The sequence below is a fragment of the Dreissena polymorpha genome, chromosome 2 (genome assembly GCF_020536995.1).
Source record: "Dreissena polymorpha isolate Duluth1 chromosome 2, UMN_Dpol_1.0, whole genome shotgun sequence".
NCBI classification, from domain to species: Eukaryota; Metazoa; Mollusca; class Bivalvia; order Myida; family Dreissenidae; genus Dreissena; species Dreissena polymorpha.
Genome location: NC_068356.1, coordinates 114,912,108 through 114,936,269, shown reverse-complemented (window position 1 = coordinate 114,936,269; position 24,162 = coordinate 114,912,108). Strand labels below are relative to the sequence as shown.

At 37.2% G+C, this 24,162-nt stretch overlaps 1 protein-coding gene across 4 annotated transcripts in view; it reads left to right on the top strand.

Moving 5' to 3' along the window:
- Positions 1-23,125, top strand: part of LOC127868556 (fidgetin-like protein 1) — a 29,321-nt gene extending 6,196 nt beyond the window's left edge. For 3 of the 4 annotated variants that reach the window (XM_052410420.1, XM_052410422.1, XM_052410421.1), the window contains 16 exons: positions 292-345; positions 1,892-1,974; positions 3,952-4,318; positions 4,594-4,643; positions 10,360-10,464; positions 10,925-11,019; positions 11,389-11,448; positions 12,202-12,349; positions 15,660-15,760; positions 17,294-17,373; positions 17,611-17,681; positions 18,148-18,309; positions 18,558-18,613; positions 19,019-19,182; positions 20,426-20,526; positions 22,895-23,125. In XM_052410420.1, coding sequence (XP_052266380.1) covers positions 292-345; positions 1,892-1,974; positions 3,952-4,318; positions 4,594-4,643; positions 10,360-10,464; positions 10,925-11,019; positions 11,389-11,448; positions 12,202-12,349; positions 15,660-15,760; positions 17,294-17,373; positions 17,611-17,681; positions 18,148-18,309; positions 18,558-18,613; positions 19,019-19,182; positions 20,426-20,526; positions 22,895-23,017 — 1,820 coding nt within the window. In that variant the 3' untranslated portion in view covers positions 23,018-23,125. The remainder of the gene's footprint in view (positions 1-291; positions 346-1,891; positions 1,975-3,951; positions 4,319-4,593; positions 4,644-10,359; positions 10,465-10,924; positions 11,020-11,388; positions 11,449-12,201; positions 12,350-15,659; positions 15,761-17,293; positions 17,374-17,610; positions 17,682-18,147; positions 18,310-18,557; positions 18,614-19,018; positions 19,183-20,425; positions 20,527-22,894) is intronic. The other variant, XM_052410423.1, reaches the window with a different exon arrangement.
- The last annotated feature ends 1,037 nt before the right edge of the window (positions 23,126-24,162 follow it).

Below are 24,162 nucleotides of genomic sequence, written 5' to 3'. Positions count from 1 at the left end.
CCTACCTGCCCCAAAACTTTACCTTGGTCATAACTTCTGCGATATTGAAGATAGCAACTTCATATTTGGCATGCATGTGTATCTCATGGAGCTGCACATTTTTAGTGGTGAAAGGTCAAGGTCATCCTTCAAGGTCAAAGGTCAAATATATGGCTTCAAAGCGGCGCAGTTGGAGGCATTGTATTTCTGACAAACTCATCTCTTGTTTCTTCATTGAAGTAGCTTCATTTCTCAATCAAATTTACTTTAAAGTTGAGTCCTGCCAAACATGTTTATACTGTATTATTTCAGGTTTGAATAACTTTGCTGCAGGGGCCCTTGCAATTTGCAGTGGCAACAGAAATGGTTGGTATTTTACTTACTAGACATTTATGTCCTGGGGGGCTTATGTCCTACAATCATTTATGTTGTATTTTTGAAACAGTCAATTGTTGTTAGCTTAGCAGGGCTTTTTACCTCTTTATAATCATGTGTTTATAAATGCTTTCTTCTAATCTGTCACATTCAAATTCTTAAGATTCCATATTTTTTGGACGGACAGAAAAATTAAATATTAACACACATGCCTCACTGTGTACCAAACAGTTACCCATTAATCCTTAAAAGATTCGAATATATTAGTTAATTATCAATAAAAAAGTAAGGGTTAAAAAGAAAACGCCTCGCAGTTGATGCAAATACTTTTGTTGTCAATTAAGTAACAATGGCTTTGTACACAAAACGATCAAACCACAACTCGCAATCAAGTAACGTGTGATAGTTACTGTATAGGGATGTCAATATAGAGCATATTCGTTGATACTTAGTAACTTATTTAAGTGGACATTATGGCCAGCAGGTTGGTTGGATCAGTGAGTGGAATGACTGCATAATAGTAGTCATCGTTGGGAGTTGGTCGTTTAGAGAGTTTTTATTGTAAATGTATTGTTTACTGTAAACGTATAGAAATTCGTCAGTATGAAATTTCGTGGTTTAATAAAAAACAACTAATTTGTTGACACGTAATTTCGTGGATTTCAAATAAAAAACAACTAATTCGCTGATATGTAATTTCGTGGATTTCAAATTTTCGGGGAAGACTGACTAACTTGTCGATAAGAGCGATAAAGTGGCACACTTGTTGGTCCCCGCTCGATTATTGCCATCAATGTTGTTTTGACAATATTTGTAATTCTCAGCGCAATCGGTCCTCAAGTAGTAACAATTGAGTAATAAGGTCCCCAAAATAAAACCGTTATCTCTCTGGTCTCTTTTAACTTTAATTGGCACTAATTGACATACGTGATAAATCTGAAAACTGCTTAAAAAATGATATTTTATATTAACCCACTACTTGTTATTCATACTAAGTAATCATTAACATCGTAGTTCTTATCATACTAAGTAATCATAAACATCTTAGTTTAAACATATATAATTTACGCCAAATGAGTGGAAAATAACAACACCATTTTTAATTCGGAAATAATTTAATTAGTCAAGATAGAGTGTAATGTGACGTACTGAAATGAAGTAACTATAACATAAAAACAAATATTCCGGATTACCGACATACATACGGATGACATACAGAAATGACCGATTTCGGATTAAAAATGTATAAATAATCGCTGGTACTTGAATTCGTGGTTCAACAGACCAACGAATTCCACGAAAATTTGTACCACACGAAATTTAATGATTTTACAGTATTATGTTTTAAAATACATTCCACTCTAAATTGGCTGTTTAATAAGAAATTACTGTACTGCCATCTGGTGAATTATGACCATTATCAAGCATGATCTTTGAATCCTATATGGGTAATCATTCAAATGAAGATACACAGAAATACTTAATAGCTATTAAGGTCCCATTCTCTCTATTTGAACTGGTTGCCTTTAATTTGCAGAGAGCCAAGCATGGAAAAGCAGTCTTACACTGGACAAAGTTAAGACCCTTCCATGTGTACAGGCAGCATTGAGAAGGGCACAGGTAATATGTAGTAGCACCATGTGACCAGCATGTTTGTGCATACTAGCAAAAGTAATGATTATAATAAGAATTAAGCAAGTGGCAATTTTTCGCCAAACTTGACAGACATGTGACTGGGGTGTTCCTTCAACAAATGTCTTCACCTATAAGCCTATGTATAATGTACATAGACATTACACTTTTGACAAGACGTGTCTAGATATAAAGCTTGTAGGTCTCTTTTCTTATACGAGTGTCCAAGTCTTTGAAAAGGGTTTGTTCATAAACAAGATTAAACAACAAGATATTGTAATTAAGAGCCCTGGCATCTAATGAAACAGGAGGCATGTAGTGATTGGCTTGTTCATTTATTCTTAAATTATTTGTCCATCTGCCTGTATGAAGTTTAACCAAAACGACATGTCTTGTATAACATAATTAATGATTCCTACATATATTTGATTCTTGAATGGATGATGTATTTGACTCTTTTCAACACACCCACATCACCTGACCTCATTATGAAAATGGTTACAGTCTGTTAAAAACATTCCATCAGGGATAGGGTTGTTTTCCTTATATGGCTATAGTAAAACCTTGTGAATACCTTAGAGGTCACATTTACTTCCCGATCATCATGAAAGTTTATTAGCATTGTTTTCCAACAGATATGTTAGCCTAGTTCAAAATGGTTCAAGGCCATTGAAAAACATGACAGCTAGTTGACAGGGATTTTTTTTATCATGCTTAAGTGAAACCTTGCGAACACTCACGTGGTCACATTTTTTGCAAAATTTTCTTGCCCAGAATATTTGTCCAAATGATATCTTGGCCGAGTTTGAAACTTGGTCACATGGGGTCTATATATATGTCACTCTAGGCCAAATCATAGAAAAAGCTTGTGATGACTCTAGAGGTAATTTGTTTTCTCAATCTTCTTTAAACTTGGTAAGAAACATTTGTCCAAATGATATCCTATCGAGTTTGAAATAGGGTAAAGTTCGGTCCAAATCTAGGTCACTATGTAAAATTAAAGAACTATCTTCATATTGTATTTGTTGTCTGTCAGGTCAAGGTTAAGGTCACTCTTTCTTTTAATATAATTTTTATGCTCCCCCAAAATTTATTTTGGGGGGAACATATAGTCGCCGCTTCGTCTGTCTGTCCGTCCGTGCGTCTGTCCCTCCGTCCGTGCACAATTTTTATCCAGGCTATTTCTCAGCAACTAATGACCGGAAATCAATGAAACTTTATGGGAAGCTTTACTACCAAGAGGAGATGTGCATATTATTAGCGGATTCTGGGCGGATGATTTTTCACAGAGTTATGGCCCTTTGAAATTTTCCATTAACTGTACATATAGTGCAATTCTTGTCTGGGCTATTTCTCAGCAACTAATGACCAGTATTCAATGAAACTTTATGGGAAGCTTCACTACCAAGAGGAGATGTGCATATTATCAGCGGGTTCTGGTCCGATGATTTTTCACAGAGTTATGGCCCTTTGAAATTTTTGAAATTTTCCATTAACTGTACATATAGTGCAATTCTTGTCCGGGCTATTTCTCAGCAACTAATGACCGTAATTCAATGAAACTTTATGGGATGCTTCAATACCAAGAGGAGATGTGCATATTATCAGCGGGTTCTGGTCGGATGATTTTTCACAGAGTTATGGCCCTTTGAAATTTGCTATAATTTTTTTTTGTCCCCCCAACTACTATGCCCTTAAGACGTTTCCTTTTATCTGAATATATAGTGCAATATTGTGACCAAAAAAAAACTTTGGGGAGCATCACCCGTCTCTGACGGTTTCTTGTTTTTTACAGCTGGTTGCCTACCTTTAAAGAATATCAAATGACTGGTTAGCAGTTTCAATTCCTACAATAAACACTTCATTTAAACTTGAGAAAGCTGAAAAAATGTGCAAGTGACACACATGCAAGTTGCACAATTTAACTTATTTATGCATGTAAAATTTTCTCCATTCTGTCCGCAGATTCTGCACAAGCCAGCTCTTGGTGGTAAGAACCTGTCAGACCCTTTACCAAGCAGACCGTCCCTAGGTAAAGAAAACCTGATTAAAAAGGAGCTCATTGCAAGAGGGCCTGATATTTCTGTACTAAGCAGTACGGGATCTTCCATCATCAGCGGAGCCGCCAATCCGCTAATGAATCTGTACCCAATTGGGAGCACTGTGCCTATTATCAGTCATCAAGGATCAGTTCCTGTACAGACAGGGGTCAGCCACCATCAGGGTCCCCAGCATGTAGGGTTCAGGGCCCAGGAACATGGTCAGTGTGACCTTTTGGCAGGAAGACAGCAGTCTGCAGAGGTCATCAATAGGAAACCGTTTTCCTCTGGGGGTAACTGGCAATATATTAGTTAATTAATTAATGATAAAAAAAAATTGGATGACTATTAAATTGTAAACATGTGCAACAAAAAAGTTGTTGAAGTAGCCTATAATAATAAATTAAACGTGAATCATAGAGTCACTGGTTTAATGGCATGTTGTAGATATGCCTATTAACTTATTAAGTTCTCATCTAAGAATCTCATTGTGTCACATTTTAAGTGTTTCACTAGGCGTTGATTTTGTGAATGATTATTAAATACCGGTATATATGTTTTATTTTAGGCAGGAATCAGAATCTATTTAAACAGGTATCTGGATCAAATGATTTTCAGGTAATATATGGGTCTTTATATTTGTCACAAGCAGATATAAGACAGCTTTGCAAAATTGCGAGTAAAATTTTATTTTTATGCTCCCCATATATATATATATATATTAGGGAAACATATAGTTGCCAGTTTGAGGTTCCTTCCTTCCTTCCGTCACACTTTTGCTACCGTTTCAAATAGCGCCTTCAATACTTTACCGATCTCTTTCATATTTGGCATGTAGGTACCTTGCATGGACCTCTACCTTTTGATGAGGTTTGAGGTCACTGGGTTCAAGGTCAAGGTCACCGAGGCTTTTAATAGATTTTCTGTCACGCTTTTGTTACAGTTTCTCATAGGGCCTTCAATACTTTACCAATCTCTTTCATATTTGGCATGTACGTACCTTGCATGGACCTCTACCTTTTGATAAGGTTTGAGGTCACTGGGTTTAAGGTCAAGGTCACCGAGGCTAATAATAGATTTTCTGTCACGCTTTTGTTACAGTTTCTAATAGCACCTTCAATACTTTACCGATCTCTTGCAATGTAGGTACCTTGCATGGACCTCTACCTTTTGATGAGGTTTGAGGTCACTGGGGTCAGGGTCACCGAGGCTAATAATAGATTATTTTTTGTCACACTTTTGTTACAGTTTCTCATAGGGCCTTCAATACTTTACCAATCTCTTTCATATTTGGCATGTAGGTACCTTGCAAGGAACTATACCTTTTCATGACGTTTGAGGTCACTGGGTTCAAGGTCAAGGTCACTGAGGCTAGTAATAGATTTTCTGTCACGCTTTTACTTTACCGATCTCTTATATATTTGCAATGTAGGTACCTTGCATGGACCTCTACCTTTTGATGAGGTTTGAGGTCACTGGGGTCAAGGTCACTGAGGCTTATAATAGATTTTCTGTCACGCTTTTGTTACAGTATCTCATAGGGTCTTCAATACTTTACCGATCTCTTACATATTTTCCATGTAGGTACCTTGCATGGACCTCTACCCTTTGATGAGGTTTGAGGTCACTGGGGTCAAGGTCACCGATGCTTATAATAGATTTTCCATCACACTTTTGTTACAGTTTCTCATAGGGCCTTTAATACTTTACCGATCTCTTACATATTTGCCATGTAGGTACCTTGCATGGACCTCTACCTTTTGATGAGGTTTGAGGTCACTGGGGTCAAGGTCACCAAAGCTAATAATAGATTTTTCGTCACGCTTTTTAGCTCACCTGAGCGATAGCTCGGGGTGAGCTATTGTGATAACTCACCGTCCGGCGTCCGTCCGTCCGTCTGTCTGTCTGTCTGTCTGTCTGTCTGTCTGTAAACAATTTGTAAACATCTTCTTCTACTAAACCATTGAGCCAATTTCAACTAAATTTCATGTGGAGCATCCCTAGGTCATGGGACAAAAGAATTGTTAAAAAAAATTTGATCACATAACCAAGATGGCCGCCATGACCATATATGGTAAAAACCTTAAAAAATCTTCTTGTCAGAAACCGCTCATCAGATTTTCAAAAAATTTCACAGGGATGACCTTTGAAGGCTCCCCTGAAAAAGTTGTTCAAAGAAATTTGATTCGTCAAAAAACATGGCCGCAGGAGCTCGTTGAACTTTGCATGTTTATTCGTTTTTGCCTATTTTGTGAAAACTTTCAAAAATCTTCCACATTTTTTGTCCGATCCTTTCCAAATTTGCACAGTGTCTTTATATCAATGAGGACACGAACCCTACAAAAAATGAGCATTATTGGTCCATGAAGTACAGAATTACCTCCCCTTGAATTGAGAAAATGGTGTTTATGCAATAAAGTCCAAATTTTTCATCCAATTCTTTCCAAACTTGAAAGGATTTAGCATGGTTCAAACAAGGGAAACAACTACGGTTTATGCATGTTCTTTTTATTACAGATTTGCCTCCCTTTAATTCATTCAAAATCTCATTTTACAGCAGAGATTCCAAATCTGACCTGTAAATGAGCCCCATATTTACTGCCAGTGCTAGGTTACCTTTTCCCATTTGATCATTCTTAAGTATTGGTCTTGTAATGCTGCTACTGCTTCTGCTACTGCTACTGCTACTGCTACTACTACTACTACTACTACTACTACTACTACTACTACTACTACTACTACTACTACTACTACTACTACTACTTCTACTACTACTACTTCTACTACTACTACTACTACTACTACTACTACTACTACTACTACTACTACTACTACTACTACTACTACTACTACTACTACTACTCTACTACTAGTACTACTACTACTAGTACTACTACTACTACCACCACCACCACCACCACCACCACCACCACCACCACCACCACCACCACCACCACCACCACCACCACCACCACAACCACCACCACCACCACCACCATTACTACTTCTACTACTACTGCCACTACTACTACTACTTTTACCACTACTACTACTACTACCACTACTACTACTACTACTACTACTACTACTACTACTACTCTACTACTACTACTACTACTACTACTACTACTACTACTACTACTACTACTACTACTACTACTACTACTACTACTACTACTTACTACTACTACTACTACTACTACTGACTACTACTACTACTACTACTACTACTACTACTACTACTACTACTACTAACTACTACTTACTACTACTACTACTTCTACTACTACTACTACTACTACTACTACTACTACTACTACTACTACTACTACTACTACTACTACTACTACACCACCACCACCACCACCACCACCACCACCATTCACAGTGACAAAAAACGTATTCACACAATGGCTGCTACTACAACTTATAGCCCATATAGGGGGGCATGCATGTTTTACAAACAGCCCTTGTTTCTATGGGATTTTAACCACAACTGTTCATGTTTATCTCCAACACATATTTTTAGGTCACCTGTCATGAAGTGACACGGTGAGCTTATGTGATCGTGTGATGTCCAGCGTCCGTTGTGTGTGCCTGCGTGTGTCCGTGCGTCCGTCCATCAACAATTTGTTTGTGTAGACAGTAGAGGTCACAGTTTGCATCCAATCTTGATGAAATTTGGTCAAAATGTTTATCTTGATGAAATCCGGTTTGGGATTGTATTTGGGTCATCTGGGGTCAAAAACAAGGTCACTAGGTCAAATAATAGAACAACCTTCTGTAGACAATAGAGGTCACAGTTTTCATCCAATCTTTATGAAATTTGGTCAGAATGTTTATCTTGATGAAATCTGGGTTGGGATTTTATTTGGGTCATCTGGGGTCAAAAACTAGGTCACTAGGTCAAATAATAGAAAAACCTTGTGTAGACATTAGAGATCACAGTTTTCATCCAACCTTTATGAAATTTGGTCAGAATTCTTGATGAAATCTGGGTGGGATTGTATTTGGGTCATCTGGGGTCAAAATCTAGGTCAAATAAATAGAAAAACCTTGTGTTGACAATGGAGGTCACAGTTTTCATCCAATATTTATGAACTGTGGTCAGAATGTTTATCTTGATGAAATCTGGATTGGGATTGTATTTGGGTCATCTAGAGTCAGGAACTAGGTCACTAGGTCAAATCATAGAAAAACATTGTGTAGACAATAGAGGTCATAGTTTTCATCTGATTTTAATGAGTCAGGTGAGCGATTCAGGGCCATCATGGCCCTCTTGTTTTACAGTTTTTCATCGGGCCTTCAATACTTTACCGATCTCTTTCATATTTGCCATGTAGGTACCTTGCATTGACTTCACCTTTTGATGAGGTTTGAGGTCACTGGGGTCAAGGTCACGGAGGCTAATAATAGATTTTCTGTCGCGCTATTGTTACAGTTTCTAATAGCGCCTTCAATACTTTACCGATCTCTTACATATTTGCCATGTAGGTACCTTGCATGGACCTCTACCTTTTGATGAGGTTTGAGGTCACTGGGGTCAAGGTCACTGAGGCTAATGATAGATTTTCTCAGATCATACTTTTTTTCCACACAATTAAACCATATATCGACAAAGCATCATTGGGGAGCATCCATCAGTTTTACTGATATCCTTGTTTTTCAAGTTTTTGCCATAATTAAAGGCTCCCCTGCTTTAAAATTTACTTTAAATCTTTCCCAAAATTATTTATTTAGCAGGCTACTTAAGTACTTAAAATCTGGTATGCTATTATATATTAAGATTAGGGATGCAACAGGTTACACAAAACATTAAGCATTTTACCTTTTATATTGTAACCGGTTATTAATATGTACATATACTAGTGCTCAAATGGGTACCTGTAATAAAACGAATCCGTGGGTAAAAAAAATACCCCTGGATCTGGGTCAAAGTTTCTGCGAACGATATAGGTTCGTGTCGCAAGCTATGCAGTACAAGATTACATGTTGTAGGTGTAGTCAAATAATCTCTTTTAAACAAGTGAAGTAAAATCACATCCTTTATCTTTTTAAGCAGTGTTGTTATTACAAATTCAATGTAGTCATAAATAAATAGAAGTGACACACCAAAAGCATTAACGTCGAGTTAAATTTGTTATTCACATCCCAAAATGGCATGCATGTGTATCTCATGGAGCTGCACATTTTGAGTGGTGAAAGGTCAAGGTCATTATTCAAGGTCAAAGGTAAAAAAAAATCAAAGTGGCGCAGTAGGGGGCATTGTGTTTCTGACAAACACATCTCTTGTTTAATTTAAAAACATACCCCCCTGTATGTATCCACAAAGGTACTGATTTGTTGCTTTATTACTGTGTTTAGAACTGTCTTCAGTGTGGCATGTTGTTCTAACTAGATGCTTGTGTAAATTGTCAGTATTTTCCATGAAAAAGCAAAATTAAAAAATCAGGATAACCTTTTAAAAAATCTAACCAGTAAACTGATCATTTCGGTAGGTTAACTCATTTAACAGTAGCATTCCTAGATAATACCCATCCTATTAGTGGCTATACAGGAAAAGAGGATACCTCGACCTTCTTTATTTATGTAATCTCAGGGATCGAAATAAGCACAAGCCCACAAGCCTTGCATTGATGAATTTTCATCTGAGATTGCTCATTTGTTCAGTTATATATAGGCAGGTCTGTAACATTTTCCTAGTCTCGAGTTATCATGGAAAAATTTGGGCGTGCTTGGTTCAACTGCTTATTTTAATTAGTGTATTCGAATTTCCATTATGTAGTTTGTATAGAGACCATAAATTATATCTCTTTATCTACCGAGTTATTAAAGTTAGTGAAGATTACAATGAGTGTTGCAGTTTGTTGATCATTATTTCCAGTAACTAAATGATCACTATTCAGGTTTATGATTTTTTATCTAGCTTATGCTATCAAAACGTTTGCTGTAGCCAATTGATGATCCTAGTGATGCAAAAGTGCAGTTTGGTCAGGAGCTACCCTGTCCGCTAATGAGACCGAAAACCTTGTGTGACTTTATAGCAGACGGCTAATCTGCTGACCAGACTCTGCAATTGTGCTGGCTTGTCTAGAGCTAGCATATGGCATAAGACTAATTTTTGTGTGACACTGATCATATGGATTAAAACCTTTTACATTAAGGTTAAATTTATTAATTTCTGAAAAGAATTAACTATTCAGTGTTTAACTCACACAATAAACACAAACCAGCTTATTTCTTTAAGCATGATAACAACCTAAAGAATTAAACTATTTGAATAAAAATATACTTAACAATAATTGTGTTATTGTATGCTGTACCCTTGTTGCAGCCCTCCCACATGCCCTATCAGCAGCAGGGACATGACCCCAGCACTGAGGAGACAGAGGAGGCCCGACCAGTCCATAATGCCTTCCGCACTGCAAAGCAGCAACTGGTAATGTTCACATCACTTAGTCTTTGCAGTTTGATCTTATTTGTGCCCTGTTATGAGAAAACTGGGCCGATGCATGTGCGTAAAGTGTCGTCCCAGACTTAGCAGTGCACACGGGCTTATCAGGGACAACATTTTCCACTTTTATTTAATATTTTGTTTAAAGGTGGAATATGTCCTTGATTAGCATGTGCAGACCGCACAGGCTAATGTGGTTTGACATTTTACACACATGTATTAAGCCCAGTTTTCCAAGAACGAGGCTCATAAATATTTGGGACTCCCTCTTTGTTTGTAATTTAAATCGCTTTTGATAAAGTTGTTTTTCTTGTGACTGAAAGTTAAGTTTAGTCAGTTGTTTGAAAATATATGTGAAAGATGAACCTTACAAATTATTCTGTACCCCAAAATATCAAGATATAACCTTAACCTTAATGTCTTGTTTTCTATTTCTCCTGTTGAGGACATTGACAAACAAAAGAAGTATGGAGGTGGAGCCCAGAGCCGGGTACCAGCCCCTGCAGCATACGGCACAGGGAAGAAGTCTCTGGGAACCAGGTATGGGGATTTATATGTGACATCTCCATTTGTCAGTTAGATAAAGAATGTTTTCAAGGTAAGACATAAATGCCTTAAAGGTTAGAAATAAAGTATTTAATGCTTAGATTTTAAAAGATTTTGAAACTAAGATAAAAAGGTCTTATCTGCTTTGAGACTTAAATGTGACAAAACTAACACAGAAAGACAACAAAGCTAATAAAGAAAGGTAATAGATAAACATGTATTGAAGGTAAGACAGAAAGGTTAACAAACTAAAACAGAAAGGTAAGAAAGGCAACATGCTTAACTTGTTTCCATATGTAATGACAACTTGTTTTGGTAATTGTAGGCTACAATTCTTCTACAATTCTGCTTTTTGTATTTCAGACGTGGACTGAACAGCAAGTTTGTACCCCCAGTGATGAACAGGGAGGAGGACGATTTTGGGTATTCTGTTTACCAATCATTTAACCTCGTTATGTGGAAACTGGGCTTAATGCATGTGCGTAAAATGTCGTCCCAGATAAGCCTGTGCAAATTGCACAGGCTTATCAGAAATGATACTCTGTGCCTTAAATAGATTTTTGTTTAGAAGAGATGGTTCCAATCACCGAAAAAATACCAGAAACTCCGAAAGTGTTGTCCCAAATTAGCCTTAGCAAACTGCGCATGCTTATCAGGGACAACACTGTATGCAGATGCATTAAGCCCTATTTTACCAGATTTTTATTATATCTCCATAGGGAAGTGGTATATTAAAGTCTCTCTGTTGGTGGTTCCGTCTGCATTGTTGGGCTGTCCCCATAAAATGATATAAGTTTGTGGAGTGAAATATTACTACATTATATTGAAATTCCAAATAAGCCATCACCATGAAGTGAATTTGAAAGTTAATTTTATTCCTGTAGATCCACAATGTATACATTAATGTATATAAGAATCTCCCCTCTTGTGTGATATGGCATAAAACAACCCTGTGAACTGATACATACCATTGGAACCATTGATTAAGGTGATATTCCATATGTTAAATACCAAAGTCATCTTTTTGGTGCAATATTGGCAATAATGTTTATTTTTATTTTCACAGAGTTATGAAATAATCATCACATGACAAACTTACACTCTTGTGTCTTTACTGCAAAACAACATAAAACAAATATTTCCAAACTTGACAGACATCTTCTACACATTTAATAGTGACCAGGTAGCCAATGTGGTAACACGTGCGGTGTTGAAGACAGGGGGATGTGAGGCCAGTGGCTCTGGGGCAGCGCTGTTTGAAGGCATTGATGAAGAGAAACTGAAGGGCATTGAACCCAAAATGGTGGAGCTCATCATGAATGAGGTAGAAAGATCAGCTACAACTTACGGTTTTCTGATCTGATTTTTTTTTCAGAGAAAAGTTCTTATAATAATTATAAATATCGTCAACTAAAGCCAATACGTTGGCATATTTGCATTGAAGTCAGATTGAATCGGTCGGTTGTTAGTGGAGTTAATATTTATTGAAGCCATAGCCTGGCTATTACTTTCTTAATAAATAACGCACTTCCAGATCTATGACATACTCATATGTGACTGTCTTTGTTGTGTATATAGTAATTAGTTCCTTCTTTCATGTATAACGTCCTGTGTTCCTGTTTTGATGCTCCCGGTAGGGTAGCATATAGCTGTTGAACTGTCCGTCAGTCCGTCTGTCTGTCAGTCAGTCTGTCCGTCCGTTCTACACGCCACACCCATTTTTGGGTCACTAGGTCAAAGGTCAAGGTCACTGTGACCTCTAATATAAAACTTTAACATAGGCTCTAAAAGCAAAGTGCTTCCACCTACAACTTTGAAACTTCATATGTAGATGCACCTTGATGATTTCTACACGCCACACCCATTTTTGGGTCAATAGGTCAAAAATCAAGGTCACTGTGACCTCTAATATAAAACTTTAACATAAACCTTAACATTCGCGCTAAAATCGAAGTGCTTCCACCTACAACTTTGAAACTTCATATGTACATGCACCTTGATGAGTTCTACAAGCGACACCCATTTTTGGGTCACTAGGTGAAAGGTCAAGGTCACTGTGACTTCTAATATAAAACTTTAACATAAACCTAAACATTTGCTCTAAAATCAAAGTGCATCCACCTACAACTTTGAAACTTCATATGTAGATGCACCTTGATGATTTCTACACGCCACACCCATTTTTAGGTCACTAGGTCAAAGGTCAAGGTCACTGTGACCTCTAATATAAAACATTAACATAGGCTCTAAAATCAAAGTGCTTCCAACTACAACTTTGAAACTTCACATGTAGATGCACCTTGATGATTTCTACACGCCACACCCATTTTTGGGTCACTAGGTCAAAAGTCAAGGTCAGTGTGACCTCTAATATAAAACTTTTACATAAACCTTAACATTCGCTCTAAAATCAAAGTGCTTCCACCTAAAACTTTGAAACTTCATATGTACATGCACCTTGATGAGTTCTACACGCCACACCCATTTTTGGGTCACTAGGTCAAAGGTCAAGGTCACTGTGACCTCTAATATAAAACTTTAACATAGGCTCTAAAAGCAAAGTGCTTCCACCTACAACTTTGAAACTTAAATGTAGATGCACCTTGATGATTTCTACACGCCACACCCATTTTTGGGTCAATAGGTCAAAAGTCAAGGTCACTGTGACCTCTAATATAAAACTTTAAAATAAACCTTAACATTCGCTCTAAAATCAAAGTGCTTCCACCTACAACTTTGAAACTTCATATGTACATGCACCTTGATGAGTTCTACACGCCACACCCATTTTTGGGTCACTAGGTGGAAGGTCAAGGTCACTGTGACCTCTAATATAAAACTTTAACATAAACCTTAGCATTCGTTATAAAAAAAAAGTGCATCCACCTACAACTTTGAAACTTCATATGTAGATGCACCTTGATGATTTCTACACGCCACACCCATTTTTGGGTCACTAGGTCAAAGGTCAAGGTCACTGTGACCTCTAATATAAAACATTAACATAGGCTCTAAAATCAAAGTGCTTCCAACTACAACTTTGAAACTTCACATGTAGATGCACCTTGATGAGTTCTACACGCCACACCCATTTTTGGGTCACTAGGTGAAAAGTCAAGGTCACTGTGACCTCTAATATAAAACTTTAACATAAACCTTAACATTCGCTTTAAATCAAAGTGCTTCCACCTACAACTTTGAAACTTCATATGTAGATGCACCTTGATGATTTCTACACGCCACACCCATTTTTGGGTCACTAGGTCAAAAGTCAAGGTCAGTGTGACCTCTAATATAAAACTTTAACATAAACCTTAATATTCGCTCTAAAATCAAAGTGCTTCCACCTAAAACTTTGAAACTTCATATGTACATGCACCTTGATGAGTTCTACACGCCACACCCATTTTTGGGTCACTAGGTAAAAGGTCAAGGTCACTGTGACCTCTAATATAAAACTTTAACATAGGCTCTAAAAGCAAAGTGCTTCCACCTACAACTTTGAAACTTAAATGTAGATGCACCTTGATGATTTCTACACGCCACACCCATTTTTGGGTCACTAGATCAAAAGTCAAGGTCACTGTGACCTCTAATATAAAACTTTAAAATAAACCTTAACATTCGCTCTAAAATCAAAGTGCTTCCACCTACAACTTTGAAACTTCATATGTACATGCACCTTGATGAGTTCTACATGCCACACCCATTTTTGGGTCACTAGGTGGAAGGTCAAGGTCACTGTGACCTCTAATATAAAACTTTAACATAAACCTTAGCATTCGCTATAAAATAAAAGTGCATCCACCTACAACTTTGAAACTTCATATGTAGATGCACCTTGATGATTTCTACACGCCACACCCATTTTTGGGTCACTAGGTCAAAAGTCAAGGTCACTGTGACCTCTAATATAAAACTTTAACATAAACCTAAACATTCACTCTAAAATCAAAGTGCTTCCACCTACAACTTTGAAACTTCATATGTACATGCACCTTGATGAGTTCTACATGCCACACCCATTTTTGGGACACTAGGTCAAAGGTCAAGGTCACTGTGACCTCTAATATAAAACTTTAACATAGGCTCTAAAAGCAAAGTGCTTCCACCTACAACTTTGAAACTTCATATGTAGATGCACCTTGATTTCTACACGCCACACCCATTTTTGGGTCACTAGGTCAAAGGTCAAGGTCACTGTGACCTCTAATATAAAACTTTAACATAAACCTTAACATTGGCGCTAAAATCAAAGTGCTTCCACCTACAACTTTGAAATTTCATATGTACATGCACCTTGATGAGTTCTACACGCCACACCCATTTTTGGGTCACTAGGTGAAAGGTCAAGGTCACTGTGACCTCTAATATTAAACTTTAACATAGGTTCTAAAATCAAAGTGATTCCACCTACAACTTTGAAACTTCATATGTAGATGCACCTTGATGAGTTCTACACGCCACACCCAATTTTGGGTCACTAGGTGAAAGGTCAAGGTCACTGTGACCTCTAAAAAAATTAAAATAAAAATTCTGACAAGCTTTCGCAGCCGAGCGTTGGCACCCGTTATGCGGTGCTTTTGTTTTATGCATTGGAGCGTTACATGCTGACACATGACTTTTGGTTTCAGATTATGGACAGTGGTCCACCACTGACCTGGGATGATGTGGCAGGACTGGAGTTTGCTAAGAAAACCATCAAGGAGATCGTTGTCTGGCCTATGCTGAGACCGTGAGAATTGTGAAATATACCAATACCCATGAAATATTCATAATAATAATGGTTGTCTTGTAGCTGAAATTATCATCCCAGAGTAGATCATAAAAACAATTGTACCTATAGAAATGTTATGTAGATACATAGGCTACACTTTCACAATATACAGTCTAACCTGCCCCAGCGACCACCTATGAATTGTGACCCCTGTCAATAACAACCACATAGATTTCCTCTCCAACTATGTCACTTTATAGTTTACCTGCGAATAAGACCCATCTGCAAACAAGTGGCCACAATTTTACATTTCCAAAAGTCCAATTTTAAAGCTAACATCGACCACTTATCATAAGTTCATAACAATCAACGATTTCACAATGGCTGCCATGATGCTGTGACAGTCATGTGATAAACATCTTACCACTGAATGGGCCGGTCATTACAAAGAAATTGGCAAGTAAAAGTTTACTGAACCCGATAGTAGTTTTTTGTTTTTTAACGCACATTGATAATTGGAAGCTGCCTGCTTCTTTTATGTATTTGAAAATTTTCGGAAAGTATAAGAAGTTGACTTTTATTTTAGTGGCTTGCAAATAATGTACTAATTGCAGAAAATATCAAAGAAAAGTTTGGGGCTTACATCAGCTCATTAGGGAAATTTACGCTTTTGTTACAATTACGATGCCAGTTACACACATACATTTTGATATTCATTCCTTTCTGGGTGATAAGACAAGTAGATATGTCAAAAGTTATTTATACATGTATTTTATTGTTTAAATAAATAATAAAACATTAGACAATTGAAATAACAAATGTAAAAACAAAACTGTGTTTTCAATTCTATATTACATTTTACATGCATAACTATTCAAACTTTAAACAATAGAGCACATACATAGATAAGGTACCTATTAAAAGCCTACTAACATATTTGGCAAAGTTTTGATCCAGAAAATAAAAACCACCTCTGAACAATCACCACAACAACAACATCCCTTGAGGTGTATTTATTGGCAGGTTAGACTGTATATATCATTAAACTGGAATCACAGCATGCAAGTACCACTTCAGTGCTCCAGCTAGGTCTAAATGGAAGGGCGGCCCGTCCTACCCTTCTGAAGCTCCACCCTGCCCTTCTGAAGCCCCGCCATACCCTTTTATTAAAAAAAACAAAAACATTTTTTTTTTAAGTTTTAGGAGACATTATAATTTATAAATCTCTTATTACATTGTTATTAATTTATTCCTTATTGTACATTGTTATTAAGTTATTCCTCATTGTAGACATTTTATTTGCATGGATTAATAATAATGAAAATTATATATTATAGCAATTATTAATACTGGTAATATAACAATTAATATGCAACAGGGAGCAATCTTGATATGACCATCCACTGGAATGTGCCCTTTTGACAAAATACTGCACGCTTGAAAGTACCCTTTTGACAAAATAGCCCCTCCCCTGCTCTTTTCAAATCCTAGCTGGAGCACAGCAGTCAATGTGTGCACTTACGTGAAGTCACTGAATTGATATTATTGCAGGGATATCTTCACTGGTCTCAGGGGTCCACCAAAAGGTTTACTACTGTTTGGACCACCAGGGACGGGAAAAACTCTCATTGGTGAGTACACGGGCACTTTAAATTCATATATTTTCTCATTTTCTAAATAGTCTATTACTCAATGTTTTTATACTCTTGCATAAATTTGTTTTCATTTCTGAAAAAATGTTTAATACATATAATTATTTCAATAACAGATATTTTCAACACACAAATAAATCTTTTAAAGTTAAACTGACTATTAGAAGTGAAACATAGACTGTGGAGTGTTTTCACAATTGTGGGGATACATTTCAGGTAAATGCATTGCCTGTCAGTCCAAGTCGACTTTTTTCTGCATCAGTGCTTCTTCCCTGACTTCCAAGTGGGTAAGGAATGCCGCATGATTTATGCAAGAAACTTGTGGTTATGTTTAAATTTGATTTATAAACCCATACTGTAAGTTTGATGTCTAGCTGAAAACATGTAAATAATTGCTTTGTAAATGTTTGTATGTATTTGTTTGTTGTTCTAATGTTTATGGTGAATATTGATCAGTGGAGATGGAAAGTGCCATTTAAATGTTAACATAAGAAAGTAAAACCAAATAACATGAGGAAAAACAGCTCCACCAAGTATCATGTAAGAACAGCTTGTGCCATCTGCACATGTTTATCCAAGATTATACATGTTTACTATCCACGTATTTTCTGTTTCAGGGAAGGTTTCGAAACATAATCCCTTTGATGCTTGTACATATTTGTAGATTTTCTAACAAAGTATTTTATGACATTTTTACTACAAACTTTGAGTGTTATCTTTTGTAAGTAGCATTGTGTGTGTTGGTGTTTGCAGGTGGGTGAAGGTGAGAAGATGGTGCGAGCGTTGTTTGCTGTGGCCCGTGCCAGACAGCCCGCTGTTGTGTTCATTGACGAGATTGACTCCCTGCTTACACAGAGAACAGATGGGGAAAATGAGGCCTCGCGTAGAATCAAGACAGAGTTTCTGGTGCAATTGGTATGTACAGTGTATGTACATGTGTATAGATATAGGAAGTTTAAATGTATCTGCATGCACAGTTCTCTTATGCCAGTATTACATGTAATGAGGCATGTTCTCTTTTGACGATCCAAAGTAAATGATAGGGTGTCTAAAAGTTAAATAAAATTAAAATTTTGTGGATTTAATATTCTGCATACTTGTGCTGACATATGTTAAAGTTTTTATGTTTTCTGTGCAAAATAATCCTTACATTTGTTTTCTAGGATGGTGCATCTACTAGCTCTGATGATAGAATTCTTGTTATTGGTGCTACCAATAGGTAAACGGAAACTTGTCCATTTAATTATGTAATAGTAGTTGAATAATTTTACAAAAATATGTGAGTTATGAAAGAATGAGTTCAAACAACTGAATAATTTATGCTAAAGAAAGCTAAAAGAGTTTTACAAATATACTATATTTAGTGTGTTGAACATTAAATGCTAAAAATTGCTCAGACTAGGTTGAGGAAACTTGGTACATGTATGTGGATAGAGGGACAGATGGGAATGTGGCAATGTGCACATATCTGTTTTGTTGCCACCAAAATTATGGTTGCTATGAGAACATGTTCATGATTCTATGTTTGGGTCTCATGATAACGTCTTATTTACCGTAAAAATTATGCTTAGTCAGTAGGAAAGGTATTACTTTATAGGATTAAAAGCTGCCTTTTTGTGTTCAGGCCGCAGGAAATAGATGAGGCAGCCAGACGACGGTTTGTAAAGCGGCTATACATCCCACTGCCAGAGACAGAGGCCAGAAGGTCCATCATCACTAACCTGCTTCGACAGCAGGAGTATGCACTGTCAGACCGGGATCTAGACCACATATGTACACATACGGATGGTAAGGGAATGAACATCTTTATGTACGGGCCTTGCTCTGTGGAAACTGGGCTTAATGTAAGTGCCTTAATTTGGATGAAATTCATTTGCAAGGGCATAGTAATTTTTATGTCCCCCACTATAGTAGTGGGTGACATATTGTTTTTGCCCTGTCTGTTGGTTGGTCTGTTGGTTGGTTGGTCTGTTGGTTGGTTGGTTTGCGCCAACTTTAATATTTTACAATAACTTTTGCTATATTGAAGATAGCAACTTCATATTTGGCATGCATGTGTATCTCATGAAGCTGCACATTTTGAGTGGTGAAAGGTCAAGGTCATCCTTCAAGGTCAGAGGTCAAATATATGTTGCCAAAATCGCTCATTTTATTAATACTTTTGCAATATTGAAGATAACCACTTCATATTTGGCATGCATGTGTATCTCATAGAGCTGCACATTTTGAGTGGTGAAAGGTCAAGGTCAAGGTCATCCTTCAAGGTCAGAGGTCAAATATATGTGGCCCAAATCGCTTATTTTATGAATACTTTTGCAATATTGAAGATAGCAACTTGATATTTGGCATGCATGTGTATCCCATGGAGCTGCATATTTTGTGTGGTGAAAGGTCAAGGTCAAGGTCATCCTTCAAGGTCAGAGGTCAAATATATATGGCCCAAATCGCTTATTTTATGAATACTTTTGCAATATTGAAGATAGCAACTTGATATTTGGCATGCATGTGTATCTCATGGAGCTGCACATTTTGAGTGGTGAAAGGTCAAGGTCAAGGTCATCCTTCAAATGTCAAATATATGGGTCAAAATTGCTCATGTAATGTCACTTCTGCAATATTGAAGCTAGCAATTTTATATTTGAAATGCGTGTGTTTCTCAAGGAGCTGCACATTTTGAGTGGTGAAGGGTCAAGGTCAAGGTCATCCTTTAAGGTCAAACGTCATATAGGGGGACATTGTGTTTCACAAACACATCTTGTTTATGGTCACTTTGGTACATGTAGCTACTGGTTGCTTTACCATTTCATGTGTTAAAAACGCTATGATATAGAGCATTGAATGCAATTTATGTTACATATTGGGTTTGTAGTTATAGAAATATGTAAGTGTTGTAATTAAAATTTAGCATGATGTGGCATTCGGTGCTATAATAGTTTGTTCAAAATTACATAAAGGTGTTACATATTCAGTCGAATACCATGCATACCTATATAACAAGCACCTCATAAGTAGTCCTGTCTCTCTATGACAGGATTCTCCGGTGCAGACATGGCCACTCTGTGTCGGGAGGCTGCCCTGGGACCCATACGTGACATGTCCTTTGGGGACATTGAGAACATAGCCGCTGACCAGGTATGATGATGTAAGACATGTCCTTTGGGGACATTGAGAACATAGCCGCTGACCATGTATGATGATGTGAGACATGTCCTTTGGGTACATTGAGAACATAGCCACAGACCAGGTATGATGAAGTGAGACATGTCCTTTGGGGACATTGAGAACATAGTCGCTGACCAGGTATGATGATGTGAGATATGTCCTTTGGGGACATTGAGAACATAGCTGCTGACCAGGTATGATGATGTGAGACATGTCCTTTGGGGACATTGAGAACATAGCCGCTGACCAGGTATGATGATGCGAGACATGTTCTTTGGGGACATTGAGAACATAGCCGCTGACCAGGTATGATGATGTGAGACATGTCCTTTGGGGACATTGAGAACATAGCCCCTGACCAGGTATGATGATGCGAGACATGTTCTTTGGGGACATTGAGAACATAGCCGCTGACCAGGTATGATGATGTGAGACATGTCCTTTGGGGACATTGAGAACATAGCCGCTGACCAGGTATGATGATGTGAGACATGTCCTTTGGGGACATTGAGAACATAGCCGCTGACCAGGTATGATGATGTGAGACATGTCCTTTGGGGACATTGAGAGCATAGCCGCTGACCAGGTATGATGATGTTAGACATGTCCTCTGAGAAAGGAAGGGTGCCTATTGATTTTGAAACACTATTTTAGGAGAATGATTTTAACTGAAATCATGCAAATGGGAGGTACATGGGAGGAAAAGAAGCTGCATTTTAATTTTAAGGTTAACGTCATATGAACTTGTATAAAGAAAAAAAAAATCATGATATCTAGTGCAATCTTTGAATTCCTATCATCTTAACTGACAAGCAGGTTTCTTGTTGCAAAATAATGACATATATTGTGAGGTCAAGGTCACAAGTTTTTTATGCTCTCCGAAAATATTCGGGGAGCATATAGTTGCCAGTTTGAAGTTCCTTACTTCCTTACTTATATACTTCCTTACTTCCTTCCTTCCGTCACACTTTTGTTAGCGCCTCCAATATTTTACCGATCTCCTACATATTTGGCATGTAGGTACCTTGCATGGACCTCTACCTTTTGATGAGGTTTGAGTTCACTGGGGTCAAGGTCACCAAGGCTAATAATAGATTTTTCCGTCACAATGTTGTTACAGTTTCTCATAGCACCTTCAATATTTTTCTGATCTCTTATATATTTGGCAAGTAGGTACCTTTCATGGATCTCTACCTTTTGATGAGGTTTGAGGTCACTGGGGTCAAGGTCAAGGTCACCGAGGCTAATAATAGATTTTTCCGTCACAATTTTGTTAGTTTCTCATAGCGCCTTCAATATTTTACCGTTCTCTTACATATTTGGCACGTAGGTACCTTGCATGGACCTCTACCTTTTGATGAGGTTTGAGGTCACTGGGGTCAAATTCAAGGTCAACGAGGCTAATAATAGATTTTTATGTCCCCCATTACTAAAGTGGGGGACATATTGTTTTTGCCCTGTCTGTTGGTGTGTTTGTTTGTGCAAACTTTAACATTTGCCATAACTTTTGCAATATTGAAGATAGCAACTTAATATTTGGCATGCATGTGTATCTCATGGAGCTGCACATTTGAGTGGTGAATGGTCAAGGTCATCCTTCAAGGTCAAAGGTCAAATATATGGGTCAAAATCGCTAATTTTAATGTACACTTTTGCAATATTGAAGATAGCAACTTGATATTTGGCATGCATGTGTATCTCATGGAGCTGCACATTTTGAGTGGTGAAAGGTCAAGGTCATCCTTCAAGGTCAAAGGTAAAATATATGGGGACATAGTGTTTCACAAACACATCGCTTGTTTTAGGTGGTTATTAACACATAGATTTACAAAGCGCATCATCGGGGAGCATCCATCAGTTTCACTGATATTCTTGTTTAAACAAGAAAGTAGTGTCAACTCAGCAACTTGGGAACGCTTTGACCTATGATAATGGGACATTATTGTAGTGGTTACTAGGGTGGAGAGACACCCATGAAAAAGGTCATCAGGTCTAAGATTACCAGTGCTTGTTACACAAAATTGGTTTCTTCTTATTAATATCTGGAGATTTCTAAGGATCATTTAATGTGTTTGCTGACAAGTTTGGAGGAAAGATGACCCCTTATGGTTTTGCCAACTGAGATCTAAGGTAAAGGTCACAGGGTAAGCTTTCATGCAAGTGTCTTTTTCTAATATGATCAAGTAAAGTACAGTGCTGCATATACCAAGTAATATATATGTGGTGAACTGTCCGTTTATAAAAAACAAACTTATTCATATGCATTACACATTGTATAATCAATTTGTTGATTATTTAATTTTTACTATTTTTTATATGGATTTATATTGCTTATTAGGTTCGAGCCATTACTTTTAAAGACTTTGAGGCAGCCCTGCGCAATGTGAAGCCCTCAGTGTCTCAAAAGGACCTCGACATCTACATCGACTGGAACAACACTTTCGGCAGTGGAAGTCGCTGAACTGATCAAAGACAAGGATCACTGAATTGTTACATTTGTTAAGTTGTTATACTGTTGCCCCTTTTCATCTGTTATAAATCATTTATGCAAATAAACATGCAAAACATACATTAATTGAACCTTACAGCCAGACAATAGTTACAAGGTATTTTGTTTCAACCATTTTGCTCATTTTGTTCAGCAACCAGTTTTTAACCTTGTTTTAATCCTGGTTATCAGTTTGAGGTTTGGCGGACACGCGTCTTGGCAGCATCAAACAGATGGTTGCAGTCAATATCTTAAGTTTGCATTAACCAATCTTAATAATTTTTGGAATATGGCAAGCATGTATGGAGAATGCTTGCGATTGTTCTTTGGGCTTATCGAGTCAAGGTCACTGTTGCTAAAACAGTAAAGCGAATTTTGCTTAAAACAGTAAAGCAAATTGTGCTTATTTTTTTTTAGATGGATGTAATGTAAGTTAATTTTGTGTAGGTAGCTTACATGGGGTCCTTGCTAGGGATTGCATTTGGGGCCAATTGGGTCAAGGCTACTAAATACGTAAAACAGCAAAAAAAATATTTTCCGTTCAACTTTTGTTTGCATTGACCAATCTTGATGAAACTTGGGATGTAGAAAACTTGCAAGGATTAGCTTGGGATTCTTAACAAATTCTGACAGTTAAAGGGACCTGTTCACAGATTTTGGCATTTATTTAAGTTTCATTAAATGCTTTAAATTGATAAATGTAAACATTGGAACTAAATAGCTCCAGTAATAAAACAAGACTAAAATTGAAGAAAGAAAAAGAGTAATCGTCAACTGGGCTCGAATCACTGACTCTTGGAGTAAGTCTAGTGCCTAAACCACTCGGCCATTCATACAGTGAATGGTATAAGCAATACTCATGTCACACAATATAACGTTAACAACAGAACTCTCTAAAAAAAATATGCATTTGTTATGCTTTATAATTTTTAGGTTTTTAAATCATCAAAAGATGCTTAATATGGATATTCTAGAGCATGATAAATGTTCAGTGTTACTGTTTCCTCGCAAATGCCTACAACGCAATGCCTGCATACCTACAACAAACATTTCCGAATTTTTAAAGGCCAATGTTACTGTTCCTAAAATAGAAAATGTGTTTCATAGTGAATATCTCG